Source organism: Mucor velutinosus (genome assembly GCF_035048745.1).
Source record: "Mucor velutinosus strain NIH1002 chromosome Unknown tig00001549, whole genome shotgun sequence".
Taxonomy (NCBI): domain Eukaryota; kingdom Fungi; phylum Mucoromycota; class Mucoromycetes; order Mucorales; family Mucoraceae; genus Mucor; species Mucor velutinosus.
In genome coordinates this window covers 109,812-126,624 of record NW_027041929.1, presented here as the reverse complement: position 1 = coordinate 126,624, position 16,813 = coordinate 109,812, and the positions used below count along the sequence as shown (strand labels likewise).

At 35.7% G+C, this 16,813-nt stretch overlaps 5 protein-coding genes across 5 annotated transcripts; all 5 read right to left on the bottom strand.

Moving 5' to 3' along the window:
- Nucleotides 1-274: 274 nt before the first annotated feature.
- On the bottom strand, nucleotides 275-1,573 carry ATC70_006964 (uncharacterized protein; the record flags this gene model as incomplete). The annotated part of the gene is made up of 1 exon (XM_064826230.1): nucleotides 275-1,573. The coding sequence occupies one exon, from the start codon at nucleotides 1,571-1,573 to the stop codon at nucleotides 275-277; it is 1,299 nt and encodes a 432-aa protein (XP_064676328.1).
- A 1,856-nt stretch (nucleotides 1,574-3,429) lies between these two features.
- ATC70_006963 (uncharacterized protein) lies at nucleotides 3,430-4,728 on the bottom strand (the record flags this gene model as incomplete). The annotated part of the gene is made up of 1 exon (XM_064826229.1): nucleotides 3,430-4,728. One exon carries the CDS (start codon nucleotides 4,726-4,728, stop codon nucleotides 3,430-3,432), a length of 1,299 nt encoding a protein of 432 aa, XP_064676327.1.
- Nucleotides 4,729-6,584: 1,856 nt separating this feature from the next.
- ATC70_006962 (uncharacterized protein) lies at nucleotides 6,585-7,883 on the bottom strand (the record flags this gene model as incomplete). The annotated part of the gene is made up of 1 exon (XM_064826228.1): nucleotides 6,585-7,883. The coding sequence occupies one exon, from the start codon at nucleotides 7,881-7,883 to the stop codon at nucleotides 6,585-6,587; it is 1,299 nt and encodes a 432-aa protein (XP_064676326.1).
- Nucleotides 7,884-9,739: 1,856 nt separating this feature from the next.
- Nucleotides 9,740-11,038, bottom strand: MEU1 (S-methyl-5-thioadenosine phosphorylase; the record flags this gene model as incomplete). Its single annotated transcript, XM_064826227.1, has 1 exon — nucleotides 9,740-11,038. The coding sequence occupies one exon, from the start codon at nucleotides 11,036-11,038 to the stop codon at nucleotides 9,740-9,742; it is 1,299 nt and encodes a 432-aa protein (XP_064676325.1).
- A 1,856-nt stretch (nucleotides 11,039-12,894) lies between these two features.
- Nucleotides 12,895-14,193, bottom strand: sed5_2 (Integral membrane protein SED5; the record flags this gene model as incomplete). The annotated part of the gene is made up of 1 exon (XM_064826226.1): nucleotides 12,895-14,193. One exon carries the CDS (start codon nucleotides 14,191-14,193, stop codon nucleotides 12,895-12,897), a length of 1,299 nt encoding a protein of 432 aa, XP_064676324.1.
- Nucleotides 14,194-16,813: the final 2,620 nt, after the last annotated feature.

Sequence of the window (16,813 nt, the reverse complement as noted above, 5' to 3'; positions counted from 1 at the left end):
CAAATTTCAAAGGGTCGTACTGGTTGATTTTACTAAGTGAACGAGAGCTTCAAACTTAATAGCTTCTGTTTCCTTTTTAATTCTCTATACACTATTTTCAGAAATTATTGGGACATTTTTAAAAAAAATTGGTACTAATTCTGAATAAATATTGGGTCTATTTATAATTAAATTTGGGACAAATCTTGAACTATTTTGGAACACTTGCCTAATTAATATTGGGACACTTATAAAAAAACATTGAGACATTTTCAGAGAAAGTAAAATTCATTTATTACAATGGCTCTTTCGCCAAACAAACATCGAATTTCTTAACAGAGTAGCGAGCAGAACCTTCAAGATCACTGTACAATACATCATTGCATGCATCGGTAATCCTGGTCGAAAGTGTTTCAGTTTTTAAGAGCCTCTCCCTCTTGAGTTTACTCTTGACCACATGCCAGAATTGCTCAATAGGATTAAGCTCAGGGGAGTATGGTGGGAGGTAAACACATCTGTAACCTCGCTGAATGATATACCTCTCGATATCCTTGGCTGTATGGATGGGTGCATTGTCCATAACAAGATAAAAATCTTTGAATTGCTCATGCTGGTCCATGATATCAATCGTTTTCGCAATAAAGTTAAAGTAGTGGCCAGTTACAGTACCCACAGTTGTTGTTGCTTTTCCAGAAGAAGTGCCAGCTAACTTTCTTTTCTTGTTGGATGTTCCAGGCAACCTCACTTGAACATTCAACACTCCCCATACGCTAGTTGCGCCAATAATAGTGGTAGTTTTCGCTCTTGTTTGAGGTACAGGCACTTCAGCTCGAGTTCCTTTCTCTGACCAAGCCATTGTTCGCTTCAAGTTAATATGGAAAGCTGACTCATCAATGAAAACACAGTTGGACATGTAATCCATGTCGGTTTGGCTCCATTTGACTACCCAGTCGTACCGGTTTTGAATGTTTTCAGGCGAGTTTCTTTCTTTGGAATGGAAATGAGCTTTCTTGAAAGTCAAGGCAAGATCATTGGTCATGTAGTTGTAAATAGTCGTTTGGCTGATAGTCAAACCCGAGAAAGCCTTAACAAGACTCTCATGAGCTTGTTCGATTGTTACTGATGGATTATCTTCAAATTCTAGTTTTAGGTGCTTCGTATGGTCTTCGTTCAAAATCTTTGGTCGACCTGCTCTCTTAACTGGCTCTTCATCGTCCTCAATTTCTTTGTTAACCTTTTTTTGATCCTCTGCGTACCATCTGTAAGCGGTTGTTCTTGATATATGGCCGTGCGCTTTCCAAGCTTGATTAGGATTCATGCCATGGTCGTAGATAAGGATAAAAAATCTTGCCTTGTCTTTGTCTGTGTAGCTGTTATATTCAGTCTTGGGCACATTTTTCTTATTTTTAATCTTTTTCTCTTTTAGTGCGGTCAATTCTCTTTCAGGTGGCTTCCTATCAACATAAGTATTGTAGTTGGTAATGTCACCGAGAGGGAAGGCTTCGTTGTCTACATCCATTTCAACAGCTTCGTTTCCATGCCCATCGACTGGAGCATTTATTCCGTCTTCGTAGTAAATTCTGATATCTGACATTTTATGAATAACGAAGAAAGCGACTATGATTTCATCTCAAATCCCATTTAGTTTTGTCTCATTATAATTTCGAAAAGTGTCCCAATATTAATTAGGCAAGTGTTCCAAAATAGTTCAAGATTTGTCCCAAATTTAATTATAAATAGACCCAATATTTATTCAGAATTAGTACCAATTTTTTTTAAAAATGTCCCAATAATTTCTGAAAATAGTGTATGATGGTATGGTTATTATGGATAAATAAAAAAAAAGTTGAATATCTCCTGCTTGTAGCTCATAAAATATAAGATTTTGAGCAAATTTATGAAGGGAACGTACACCTGGTACTTAAAACCATTATATTATAATGGATATAACGTAGAGCTATTGAATGGTCTTTGTTTTGTGCGAATCCAGTGAGTATTTGTCGAGATATGGTCAAAAAAGAGTATCATGCAAAATCATGGATTTTTCTTCAAAATCTACGTGTGATAGCAAGCAAAAAATCTAGTGACGATTTTTTGGTCAGGACAATATTTTCAATATTTCATGATAGAGTCATGTCAGAGCTTCAAGCAATAGCTCATTCGATAGGAAATTTTTTGGTTTACAATGCTTAGTAATGCTTGACAAAATGTTTTGATGGCAGATACTGATTAATATTTTGAAAACAGTCAAAAAATCGCAAAAACAATCGTATCAAATATCAGGTGAACAATGTACACCAGAGACTTGATATAAATACCATTGTATTCTCCTTTGAATTCTCTACAAGTTTCATATAAGTTTGAAGGGGTAGTTACTATCAAGAAACGCGTAATTTTAAGGTCGATAGATTTCGGACCCCCATAGATCCTCATTCAGAACAATAGAAATTCAACCTCCGTTCAGCCTTCGCATGTGTACATCACACATGCATGCATTTGACCAAGTATTTTAAAAATCGGAGCGTACGAAAAGGGCCATATTAACTTGTTGGTTTCAAGTTATCAATAGATACTTGACATGTTGAAGAATCTTGCTGTCAAGACTAGACAACTGTAGCTTGCTTTATTCAAGAATAATAAGATTTCCAATTTAAAGTATGTATATTCCCCCGCTTAAAAATAGCATCCCCAATGTCAATTATATCATGAAACAGGCATTTCCAGTATAATGTTCCCACTTGGAACTTGCTCCAATATCATTATTCTACAACATATTTCAGTTTTATATGATTCTAATTTTTTCACCTATGAGGACCTGGATGTACAAAATGTTTTTTGATTTTGAGGTTTTCAACTTTTGGACGATCGAACATCGATTTTTGAAAAAATGATGCTAGAGCTTTGAAAGTAGCATGTTCCTATAGCGAAATTTTGCGTAGAAAACGATGGTGTAATTGGATTTTAGATAGAATGCGTTGATGGAGAGAAGAGCGAGATTTTTGAGATTTGCAAAATTTGGACAGATGCTACTAATAAAAGTCATTGGATTACTATATGAATGCTGATTGTAAGTCTAGTAAAAGTTGTAGAGGGTACTTTGTTTGAGTAGGGCGTGTTGTATTTGGGCTTGCTGAGAACGATGTCGATGAGTAATGAGGAAAAAGAATGAAAATGGACAAATTTCAAAGGGTCGTACTGGTTGATTTTACTAAGTGAACGAGAGCTTCAAACTTAATAGCTTCTGTTTCCTTTTTAATTCTCTATACACTATTTTCAGAAATTATTGGGACATTTTTAAAAAAAATTGGTACTAATTCTGAATAAATATTGGGTCTATTTATAATTAAATTTGGGACAAATCTTGAACTATTTTGGAACACTTGCCTAATTAATATTGGGACACTTATAAAAAAACATTGAGACATTTTCAGAGAAAGTAAAATTCATTTATTACAATGGCTCTTTCGCCAAACAAACATCGAATTTCTTAACAGAGTAGCGAGCAGAACCTTCAAGATCACTGTACAATACATCATTGCATGCATCGGTAATCCTGGTCGAAAGTGTTTCAGTTTTTAAGAGCCTCTCCCTCTTGAGTTTACTCTTGACCACATGCCAGAATTGCTCAATAGGATTAAGCTCAGGGGAGTATGGTGGGAGGTAAACACATCTGTAACCTCGCTGAATGATATACCTCTCGATATCCTTGGCTGTATGGATGGGTGCATTGTCCATAACAAGATAAAAATCTTTGAATTGCTCATGCTGGTCCATGATATCAATCGTTTTCGCAATAAAGTTAAAGTAGTGGCCAGTTACAGTACCCACAGTTGTTGTTGCTTTTCCAGAAGAAGTGCCAGCTAACTTTCTTTTCTTGTTGGATGTTCCAGGCAACCTCACTTGAACATTCAACACTCCCCATACGCTAGTTGCGCCAATAATAGTGGTAGTTTTCGCTCTTGTTTGAGGTACAGGCACTTCAGCTCGAGTTCCTTTCTCTGACCAAGCCATTGTTCGCTTCAAGTTAATATGGAAAGCTGACTCATCAATGAAAACACAGTTGGACATGTAATCCATGTCGGTTTGGCTCCATTTGACTACCCAGTCGTACCGGTTTTGAATGTTTTCAGGCGAGTTTCTTTCTTTGGAATGGAAATGAGCTTTCTTGAAAGTCAAGGCAAGATCATTGGTCATGTAGTTGTAAATAGTCGTTTGGCTGATAGTCAAACCCGAGAAAGCCTTAACAAGACTCTCATGAGCTTGTTCGATTGTTACTGATGGATTATCTTCAAATTCTAGTTTTAGGTGCTTCGTATGGTCTTCGTTCAAAATCTTTGGTCGACCTGCTCTCTTAACTGGCTCTTCATCGTCCTCAATTTCTTTGTTAACCTTTTTTTGATCCTCTGCGTACCATCTGTAAGCGGTTGTTCTTGATATATGGCCGTGCGCTTTCCAAGCTTGATTAGGATTCATGCCATGGTCGTAGATAAGGATAAAAAATCTTGCCTTGTCTTTGTCTGTGTAGCTGTTATATTCAGTCTTGGGCACATTTTTCTTATTTTTAATCTTTTTCTCTTTTAGTGCGGTCAATTCTCTTTCAGGTGGCTTCCTATCAACATAAGTATTGTAGTTGGTAATGTCACCGAGAGGGAAGGCTTCGTTGTCTACATCCATTTCAACAGCTTCGTTTCCATGCCCATCGACTGGAGCATTTATTCCGTCTTCGTAGTAAATTCTGATATCTGACATTTTATGAATAACGAAGAAAGCGACTATGATTTCATCTCAAATCCCATTTAGTTTTGTCTCATTATAATTTCGAAAAGTGTCCCAATATTAATTAGGCAAGTGTTCCAAAATAGTTCAAGATTTGTCCCAAATTTAATTATAAATAGACCCAATATTTATTCAGAATTAGTACCAATTTTTTTTAAAAATGTCCCAATAATTTCTGAAAATAGTGTATGATGGTATGGTTATTATGGATAAATAAAAAAAAAGTTGAATATCTCCTGCTTGTAGCTCATAAAATATAAGATTTTGAGCAAATTTATGAAGGGAACGTACACCTGGTACTTAAAACCATTATATTATAATGGATATAACGTAGAGCTATTGAATGGTCTTTGTTTTGTGCGAATCCAGTGAGTATTTGTCGAGATATGGTCAAAAAAGAGTATCATGCAAAATCATGGATTTTTCTTCAAAATCTACGTGTGATAGCAAGCAAAAAATCTAGTGACGATTTTTTGGTCAGGACAATATTTTCAATATTTCATGATAGAGTCATGTCAGAGCTTCAAGCAATAGCTCATTCGATAGGAAATTTTTTGGTTTACAATGCTTAGTAATGCTTGACAAAATGTTTTGATGGCAGATACTGATTAATATTTTGAAAACAGTCAAAAAATCGCAAAAACAATCGTATCAAATATCAGGTGAACAATGTACACCAGAGACTTGATATAAATACCATTGTATTCTCCTTTGAATTCTCTACAAGTTTCATATAAGTTTGAAGGGGTAGTTACTATCAAGAAACGCGTAATTTTAAGGTCGATAGATTTCGGACCCCCATAGATCCTCATTCAGAACAATAGAAATTCAACCTCCGTTCAGCCTTCGCATGTGTACATCACACATGCATGCATTTGACCAAGTATTTTAAAAATCGGAGCGTACGAAAAGGGCCATATTAACTTGTTGGTTTCAAGTTATCAATAGATACTTGACATGTTGAAGAATCTTGCTGTCAAGACTAGACAACTGTAGCTTGCTTTATTCAAGAATAATAAGATTTCCAATTTAAAGTATGTATATTCCCCCGCTTAAAAATAGCATCCCCAATGTCAATTATATCATGAAACAGGCATTTCCAGTATAATGTTCCCACTTGGAACTTGCTCCAATATCATTATTCTACAACATATTTCAGTTTTATATGATTCTAATTTTTTCACCTATGAGGACCTGGATGTACAAAATGTTTTTTGATTTTGAGGTTTTCAACTTTTGGACGATCGAACATCGATTTTTGAAAAAATGATGCTAGAGCTTTGAAAGTAGCATGTTCCTATAGCGAAATTTTGCGTAGAAAACGATGGTGTAATTGGATTTTAGATAGAATGCGTTGATGGAGAGAAGAGCGAGATTTTTGAGATTTGCAAAATTTGGACAGATGCTACTAATAAAAGTCATTGGATTACTATATGAATGCTGATTGTAAGTCTAGTAAAAGTTGTAGAGGGTACTTTGTTTGAGTAGGGCGTGTTGTATTTGGGCTTGCTGAGAACGATGTCGATGAGTAATGAGGAAAAAGAATGAAAATGGACAAATTTCAAAGGGTCGTACTGGTTGATTTTACTAAGTGAACGAGAGCTTCAAACTTAATAGCTTCTGTTTCCTTTTTAATTCTCTATACACTATTTTCAGAAATTATTGGGACATTTTTAAAAAAAATTGGTACTAATTCTGAATAAATATTGGGTCTATTTATAATTAAATTTGGGACAAATCTTGAACTATTTTGGAACACTTGCCTAATTAATATTGGGACACTTATAAAAAAACATTGAGACATTTTCAGAGAAAGTAAAATTCATTTATTACAATGGCTCTTTCGCCAAACAAACATCGAATTTCTTAACAGAGTAGCGAGCAGAACCTTCAAGATCACTGTACAATACATCATTGCATGCATCGGTAATCCTGGTCGAAAGTGTTTCAGTTTTTAAGAGCCTCTCCCTCTTGAGTTTACTCTTGACCACATGCCAGAATTGCTCAATAGGATTAAGCTCAGGGGAGTATGGTGGGAGGTAAACACATCTGTAACCTCGCTGAATGATATACCTCTCGATATCCTTGGCTGTATGGATGGGTGCATTGTCCATAACAAGATAAAAATCTTTGAATTGCTCATGCTGGTCCATGATATCAATCGTTTTCGCAATAAAGTTAAAGTAGTGGCCAGTTACAGTACCCACAGTTGTTGTTGCTTTTCCAGAAGAAGTGCCAGCTAACTTTCTTTTCTTGTTGGATGTTCCAGGCAACCTCACTTGAACATTCAACACTCCCCATACGCTAGTTGCGCCAATAATAGTGGTAGTTTTCGCTCTTGTTTGAGGTACAGGCACTTCAGCTCGAGTTCCTTTCTCTGACCAAGCCATTGTTCGCTTCAAGTTAATATGGAAAGCTGACTCATCAATGAAAACACAGTTGGACATGTAATCCATGTCGGTTTGGCTCCATTTGACTACCCAGTCGTACCGGTTTTGAATGTTTTCAGGCGAGTTTCTTTCTTTGGAATGGAAATGAGCTTTCTTGAAAGTCAAGGCAAGATCATTGGTCATGTAGTTGTAAATAGTCGTTTGGCTGATAGTCAAACCCGAGAAAGCCTTAACAAGACTCTCATGAGCTTGTTCGATTGTTACTGATGGATTATCTTCAAATTCTAGTTTTAGGTGCTTCGTATGGTCTTCGTTCAAAATCTTTGGTCGACCTGCTCTCTTAACTGGCTCTTCATCGTCCTCAATTTCTTTGTTAACCTTTTTTTGATCCTCTGCGTACCATCTGTAAGCGGTTGTTCTTGATATATGGCCGTGCGCTTTCCAAGCTTGATTAGGATTCATGCCATGGTCGTAGATAAGGATAAAAAATCTTGCCTTGTCTTTGTCTGTGTAGCTGTTATATTCAGTCTTGGGCACATTTTTCTTATTTTTAATCTTTTTCTCTTTTAGTGCGGTCAATTCTCTTTCAGGTGGCTTCCTATCAACATAAGTATTGTAGTTGGTAATGTCACCGAGAGGGAAGGCTTCGTTGTCTACATCCATTTCAACAGCTTCGTTTCCATGCCCATCGACTGGAGCATTTATTCCGTCTTCGTAGTAAATTCTGATATCTGACATTTTATGAATAACGAAGAAAGCGACTATGATTTCATCTCAAATCCCATTTAGTTTTGTCTCATTATAATTTCGAAAAGTGTCCCAATATTAATTAGGCAAGTGTTCCAAAATAGTTCAAGATTTGTCCCAAATTTAATTATAAATAGACCCAATATTTATTCAGAATTAGTACCAATTTTTTTTAAAAATGTCCCAATAATTTCTGAAAATAGTGTATGATGGTATGGTTATTATGGATAAATAAAAAAAAAGTTGAATATCTCCTGCTTGTAGCTCATAAAATATAAGATTTTGAGCAAATTTATGAAGGGAACGTACACCTGGTACTTAAAACCATTATATTATAATGGATATAACGTAGAGCTATTGAATGGTCTTTGTTTTGTGCGAATCCAGTGAGTATTTGTCGAGATATGGTCAAAAAAGAGTATCATGCAAAATCATGGATTTTTCTTCAAAATCTACGTGTGATAGCAAGCAAAAAATCTAGTGACGATTTTTTGGTCAGGACAATATTTTCAATATTTCATGATAGAGTCATGTCAGAGCTTCAAGCAATAGCTCATTCGATAGGAAATTTTTTGGTTTACAATGCTTAGTAATGCTTGACAAAATGTTTTGATGGCAGATACTGATTAATCTTTTGAAAACAGTCAAAAAATCGCAAAAACAATCGTATCAAATATCAGGTGAACAATGTACACCAGAGACTTGATATAAATACCATTGTATTCTCCTTTGAATTCTCTACAAGTTTCATATAAGTTTGAAGGGGTAGTTACTATCAAGAAACGCGTAATTTTAAGGTCGATAGATTTCGGACCCCCATAGATCCTCATTCAGAACAATAGAAATTCAACCTCCGTTCAGCCTTCGCATGTGTACATCACACATGCATGCATTTGACCAAGTATTTTAAAAATCGGAGCGTACGAAAAGGGCCATATTAACTTGTTGGTTTCAAGTTATCAATAGATACTTGACATGTTGAAGAATCTTGCTGTCAAGACTAGACAACTGTAGCTTGCTTTATTCAAGAATAATAAGATTTCCAATTTAAAGTATGTATATTCCCCCGCTTAAAAATAGCATCCCCAATGTCAATTATATCATGAAACAGGCATTTCCAGTATAATGTTCCCACTTGGAACTTGCTCCAATATCATTATTCTACAACATATTTCAGTTTTATATGATTCTAATTTTTTCACCTATGAGGACCTGGATGTACAAAATGTTTTTTGATTTTGAGGTTTTCAACTTTTGGACGATCGAACATCGATTTTTGAAAAAATGATGCTAGAGCTTTGAAAGTAGCATGTTCCTATAGCGAAATTTTGCGTAGAAAACGATGGTGTAATTGGATTTTAGATAGAATGCGTTGATGGAGAGAAGAGCGAGATTTTTGAGATTTGCAAAATTTGGACAGATGCTACTAATAAAAGTCATTGGATTACTATATGAATGCTGATTGTAAGTCTAGTAAAAGTTGTAGAGGGTACTTTGTTTGAGTAGGGCGTGTTGTATTTGGGCTTGCTGAGAACGATGTCGATGAGTAATGAGGAAAAAGAATGAAAATGGACAAATTTCAAAGGGTCGTACTGGTTGATTTTACTAAGTGAACGAGAGCTTCAAACTTAATAGCTTCTGTTTCCTTTTTAATTCTCTATACACTATTTTCAGAAATTATTGGGACATTTTTAAAAAAAATTGGTACTAATTCTGAATAAATATTGGGTCTATTTATAATTAAATTTGGGACAAATCTTGAACTATTTTGGAACACTTGCCTAATTAATATTGGGACACTTATAAAAAAACATTGAGACATTTTCAGAGAAAGTAAAATTCATTTATTACAATGGCTCTTTCGCCAAACAAACATCGAATTTCTTAACAGAGTAGCGAGCAGAACCTTCAAGATCACTGTACAATACATCATTGCATGCATCGGTAATCCTGGTCGAAAGTGTTTCAGTTTTTAAGAGCCTCTCCCTCTTGAGTTTACTCTTGACCACATGCCAGAATTGCTCAATAGGATTAAGCTCAGGGGAGTATGGTGGGAGGTAAACACATCTGTAACCTCGCTGAATGATATACCTCTCGATATCCTTGGCTGTATGGATGGGTGCATTGTCCATAACAAGATAAAAATCTTTGAATTGCTCATGCTGGTCCATGATATCAATCGTTTTCGCAATAAAGTTAAAGTAGTGGCCAGTTACAGTACCCACAGTTGTTGTTGCTTTTCCAGAAGAAGTGCCAGCTAACTTTCTTTTCTTGTTGGATGTTCCAGGCAACCTCACTTGAACATTCAACACTCCCCATACGCTAGTTGCGCCAATAATAGTGGTAGTTTTCGCTCTTGTTTGAGGTACAGGCACTTCAGCTCGAGTTCCTTTCTCTGACCAAGCCATTGTTCGCTTCAAGTTAATATGGAAAGCTGACTCATCAATGAAAACACAGTTGGACATGTAATCCATGTCGGTTTGGCTCCATTTGACTACCCAGTCGTACCGGTTTTGAATGTTTTCAGGCGAGTTTCTTTCTTTGGAATGGAAATGAGCTTTCTTGAAAGTCAAGGCAAGATCATTGGTCATGTAGTTGTAAATAGTCGTTTGGCTGATAGTCAAACCCGAGAAAGCCTTAACAAGACTCTCATGAGCTTGTTCGATTGTTACTGATGGATTATCTTCAAATTCTAGTTTTAGGTGCTTCGTATGGTCTTCGTTCAAAATCTTTGGTCGACCTGCTCTCTTAACTGGCTCTTCATCGTCCTCAATTTCTTTGTTAACCTTTTTTTGATCCTCTGCGTACCATCTGTAAGCGGTTGTTCTTGATATATGGCCGTGCGCTTTCCAAGCTTGATTAGGATTCATGCCATGGTCGTAGATAAGGATAAAAAATCTTGCCTTGTCTTTGTCTGTGTAGCTGTTATATTCAGTCTTGGGCACATTTTTCTTATTTTTAATCTTTTTCTCTTTTAGTGCGGTCAATTCTCTTTCAGGTGGCTTCCTATCAACATAAGTATTGTAGTTGGTAATGTCACCGAGAGGGAAGGCTTCGTTGTCTACATCCATTTCAACAGCTTCGTTTCCATGCCCATCGACTGGAGCATTTATTCCGTCTTCGTAGTAAATTCTGATATCTGACATTTTATGAATAACGAAGAAAGCGACTATGATTTCATCTCAAATCCCATTTAGTTTTGTCTCATTATAATTTCGAAAAGTGTCCCAATATTAATTAGGCAAGTGTTCCAAAATAGTTCAAGATTTGTCCCAAATTTAATTATAAATAGACCCAATATTTATTCAGAATTAGTACCAATTTTTTTTAAAAATGTCCCAATAATTTCTGAAAATAGTGTATGATGGTATGGTTATTATGGATAAATAAAAAAAAAGTTGAATATCTCCTGCTTGTAGCTCATAAAATATAAGATTTTGAGCAAATTTATGAAGGGAACGTACACCTGGTACTTAAAACCATTATATTATAATGGATATAACGTAGAGCTATTGAATGGTCTTTGTTTTGTGCGAATCCAGTGAGTATTTGTCGAGATATGGTCAAAAAAGAGTATCATGCAAAATCATGGATTTTTCTTCAAAATCTACGTGTGATAGCAAGCAAAAAATCTAGTGACGATTTTTTGGTCAGGACAATATTTTCAATATTTCATGATAGAGTCATGTCAGAGCTTCAAGCAATAGCTCATTCGATAGGAAATTTTTTGGTTTACAATGCTTAGTAATGCTTGACAAAATGTTTTGATGGCAGATACTGATTAATCTTTTGAAAACAGTCAAAAAATCGCAAAAACAATCGTATCAAATATCAGGTGAACAATGTACACCAGAGACTTGATATAAATACCATTGTATTCTCCTTTGAATTCTCTACAAGTTTCATATAAGTTTGAAGGGGTAGTTACTATCAAGAAACGCGTAATTTTAAGGTCGATAGATTTCGGACCCCCATAGATCCTCATTCAGAACAATAGAAATTCAACCTCCGTTCAGCCTTCGCATGTGTACATCACACATGCATGCATTTGACCAAGTATTTTAAAAATCGGAGCGTACGAAAAGGGCCATATTAACTTGTTGGTTTCAAGTTATCAATAGATACTTGACATGTTGAAGAATCTTGCTGTCAAGACTAGACAACTGTAGCTTGCTTTATTCAAGAATAATAAGATTTCCAATTTAAAGTATGTATATTCCCCCGCTTAAAAATAGCATCCCCAATGTCAATTATATCATGAAACAGGCATTTCCAGTATAATGTTCCCACTTGGAACTTGCTCCAATATCATTATTCTACAACATATTTCAGTTTTATATGATTCTAATTTTTTCACCTATGAGGACCTGGATGTACAAAATGTTTTTTGATTTTGAGGTTTTCAACTTTTGGACGATCGAACATCGATTTTTGAAAAAATGATGCTAGAGCTTTGAAAGTAGCATGTTCCTATAGCGAAATTTTGCGTAGAAAACGATGGTGTAATTGGATTTTAGATAGAATGCGTTGATGGAGAGAAGAGCGAGATTTTTGAGATTTGCAAAATTTGGACAGATGCTACTAATAAAAGTCATTGGATTACTATATGAATGCTGATTGTAAGTCTAGTAAAAGTTGTAGAGGGTACTTTGTTTGAGTAGGGCGTGTTGTATTTGGGCTTGCTGAGAACGATGTCGATGAGTAATGAGGAAAAAGAATGAAAATGGACAAATTTCAAAGGGTCGTACTGGTTGATTTTACTAAGTGAACGAGAGCTTCAAACTTAATAGCTTCTGTTTCCTTTTTAATTCTCTATACACTATTTTCAGAAATTATTGGGACATTTTTAAAAAAAATTGGTACTAATTCTGAATAAATATTGGGTCTATTTATAATTAAATTTGGGACAAATCTTGAACTATTTTGGAACACTTGCCTAATTAATATTGGGACACTTATAAAAAAACATTGAGACATTTTCAGAGAAAGTAAAATTCATTTATTACAATGGCTCTTTCGCCAAACAAACATCGAATTTCTTAACAGAGTAGCGAGCAGAACCTTCAAGATCACTGTACAATACATCATTGCATGCATCGGTAATCCTGGTCGAAAGTGTTTCAGTTTTTAAGAGCCTCTCCCTCTTGAGTTTACTCTTGACCACATGCCAGAATTGCTCAATAGGATTAAGCTCAGGGGAGTATGGTGGGAGGTAAACACATCTGTAACCTCGCTGAATGATATACCTCTCGATATCCTTGGCTGTATGGATGGGTGCATTGTCCATAACAAGATAAAAATCTTTGAATTGCTCATGCTGGTCCATGATATCAATCGTTTTCGCAATAAAGTTAAAGTAGTGGCCAGTTACAGTACCCACAGTTGTTGTTGCTTTTCCAGAAGAAGTGCCAGCTAACTTTCTTTTCTTGTTGGATGTTCCAGGCAACCTCACTTGAACATTCAACACTCCCCATACGCTAGTTGCGCCAATAATAGTGGTAGTTTTCGCTCTTGTTTGAGGTACAGGCACTTCAGCTCGAGTTCCTTTCTCTGACCAAGCCATTGTTCGCTTCAAGTTAATATGGAAAGCTGACTCATCAATGAAAACACAGTTGGACATGTAATCCATGTCGGTTTGGCTCCATTTGACTACCCAGTCGTACCGGTTTTGAATGTTTTCAGGCGAGTTTCTTTCTTTGGAATGGAAATGAGCTTTCTTGAAAGTCAAGGCAAGATCATTGGTCATGTAGTTGTAAATAGTCGTTTGGCTGATAGTCAAACCCGAGAAAGCCTTAACAAGACTCTCATGAGCTTGTTCGATTGTTACTGATGGATTATCTTCAAATTCTAGTTTTAGGTGCTTCGTATGGTCTTCGTTCAAAATCTTTGGTCGACCTGCTCTCTTAACTGGCTCTTCATCGTCCTCAATTTCTTTGTTAACCTTTTTTTGATCCTCTGCGTACCATCTGTAAGCGGTTGTTCTTGATATATGGCCGTGCGCTTTCCAAGCTTGATTAGGATTCATGCCATGGTCGTAGATAAGGATAAAAAATCTTGCCTTGTCTTTGTCTGTGTAGCTGTTATATTCAGTCTTGGGCACATTTTTCTTATTTTTAATCTTTTTCTCTTTTAGTGCGGTCAATTCTCTTTCAGGTGGCTTCCTATCAACATAAGTATTGTAGTTGGTAATGTCACCGAGAGGGAAGGCTTCGTTGTCTACATCCATTTCAACAGCTTCGTTTCCATGCCCATCGACTGGAGCATTTATTCCGTCTTCGTAGTAAATTCTGATATCTGACATTTTATGAATAACGAAGAAAGCGACTATGATTTCATCTCAAATCCCATTTAGTTTTGTCTCATTATAATTTCGAAAAGTGTCCCAATATTAATTAGGCAAGTGTTCCAAAATAGTTCAAGATTTGTCCCAAATTTAATTATAAATAGACCCAATATTTATTCAGAATTAGTACCAATTTTTTTTAAAAATGTCCCAATAATTTCTGAAAATAGTGTATGATGGTATGGTTATTATGGATAAATAAAAAAAAAGTTGAATATCTCCTGCTTGTAGCTCATAAAATATAAGATTTTGAGCAAATTTATGAAGGGAACGTACACCTGGTACTTAAAACCATTATATTATAATGGATATAACGTAGAGCTATTGAATGGTCTTTGTTTTGTGCGAATCCAGTGAGTATTTGTCGAGATATGGTCAAAAAAGAGTATCATGCAAAATCATGGATTTTTCTTCAAAATCTACGTGTGATAGCAAGCAAAAAATCTAGTGACGATTTTTTGGTCAGGACAATATTTTCAATATTTCATGATAGAGTCATGTCAGAGCTTCAAGCAATAGCTCATTCGATAGGAAATTTTTTGGTTTACAATGCTTAGTAATGCTTGACAAAATGTTTTGATGGCAGATACTGATTAATATTTTGAAAACAGTCAAAAAATCGCAAAAACAATCGTATCAAATATCAGGTGAACAATGTACACCAGAGACTTGATATAAATACCATTGTATTCTCCTTTGAATTCTCTACAAGTTTCATATAAGTTTGAAGGGGTAGTTACTATCAAGAAACGCGTAATTTTAAGGTCGATAGATTTCGGACCCCCATAGATCCTCATTCAGAACAATAGAAATTCAACCTCCGTTCAGCCTTCGCATGTGTACATCACACATGCATGCATTTGACCAAGTATTTTAAAAATCGGAGCGTACGAAAAGGGCCATATTAACTTGTTGGTTTCAAGTTATCAATAGATACTTGACATGTTGAAGAATCTTGCTGTCAAGACTAGACAACTGTAGCTTGCTTTATTCAAGAATAATAAGATTTCCAATTTAAAGTATGTATATTCCCCCGCTTAAAAATAGCATCCCCAATGTCAATTATATCATGAAACAGGCATTTCCAGTATAATGTTCCCACTTGGAACTTGCTCCAATATCATTATTCTACAACATATTTCAGTTTTATATGATTCTAATTTTTTCACCTATGAGGACCTGGATGTACAAAATGTTTTTTGATTTTGAGGTTTTCAACTTTTGGACGATCGAACATCGATTTTTGAAAAAATGATGCTAGAGCTTTGAAAGTAGCATGTTCCTATAGCGAAATTTTGCGTAGAAAACGATGGTGTAATTGGATTTTAGATAGAATGCGTTGATGGAGAGAAGAGCGAGATTTTTGAGATTTGCAAAATTTGGACAGATGCTACTAATAAAAGTCATTGGATTACTCATTACAAAAATCAATTGAAATCGTCTACATGATATAGGCGGAAAAAACAATGCTGGATTGCATTCTTTTTAGTAATGTATGTAGGTAGATGTATAGCAAACTTGAACCTAACGAATTAAACATGCCTTTTATTATCGTAGTTTACGTATAATATACTCAAGCATGCGGTATTGAGTTTTCCTCAATATTTAATGCTCATTAGTTATCGCGAAATTGATCAAATTTGTGGAGCAGGTTTCGGAAAGCCCTAGATTTAACGTAGAGCTGCCGGTAGTGCAATATCACGGATCATAACCAAATCAGGTCTAGCCCATCCAATGCAGGTTTGAAGAAAGGGATTGAGATGCTGTGAATATTAGAAGCACTTGGTCAAAGGTATTGATTTTTCATTGCTGCAAATGCTACAATAGGTACTAGTGTAATTATTTAGATCATTATGATGAAGAGTCAACATGATGATTGAATAGCGAGTCAACGGAAAAGAAAAAGTCATGTCTCCATTGCCGTTATTCTATCAATTCGACATTCGTTTAAAGTGTACACGCAAGTCGAGAAGCTCCAATTTCAAGAGTACATAGCAAGAAAACATCACTCGTGGGAACGTTCTTACTGTATAAGTGAACAGCTTTTTACATGTCCAAAACAGTAAACGTAGTTATAGCAAGTGCTAATGGAAAGGATACAATGTCAATATCAGCTGTCAAATGATTATTCTATGGACAAACGGGGGATTGCAATTGAAACAAATAATTGACACCTTGTTCGCATGAATTGAGAGGGTTTTCAGACTTGAAAGGGCCTAGTTTGCAACATATCGTCGTTACGATGTCATGTTCTCATCAAACTTTTGTGTGTTTACGATGAAAATGAGGCGTTTGAAAGCCTCGTCATGTAGATACGACTGAGCAACACACTCAAAAATACCAGATTGCGTTGAAATTTACTGCTCACTGTGTACATTACCCAATTATTTAGTTGATAAGTGTAATGATGCTCTCTTAACATCATGTTTGAACGCTTGAAAACGCTTGAAACAAAGGATGTGTGAGATAATACCTGCATCATGGAACGGTCCAACGAATCAAGTCTAGTCACAGTAGCAGCTTACTGAACGGGAAATCACTTAAACTTTAGGTATTACCGTGCCATTCCGAAATCACT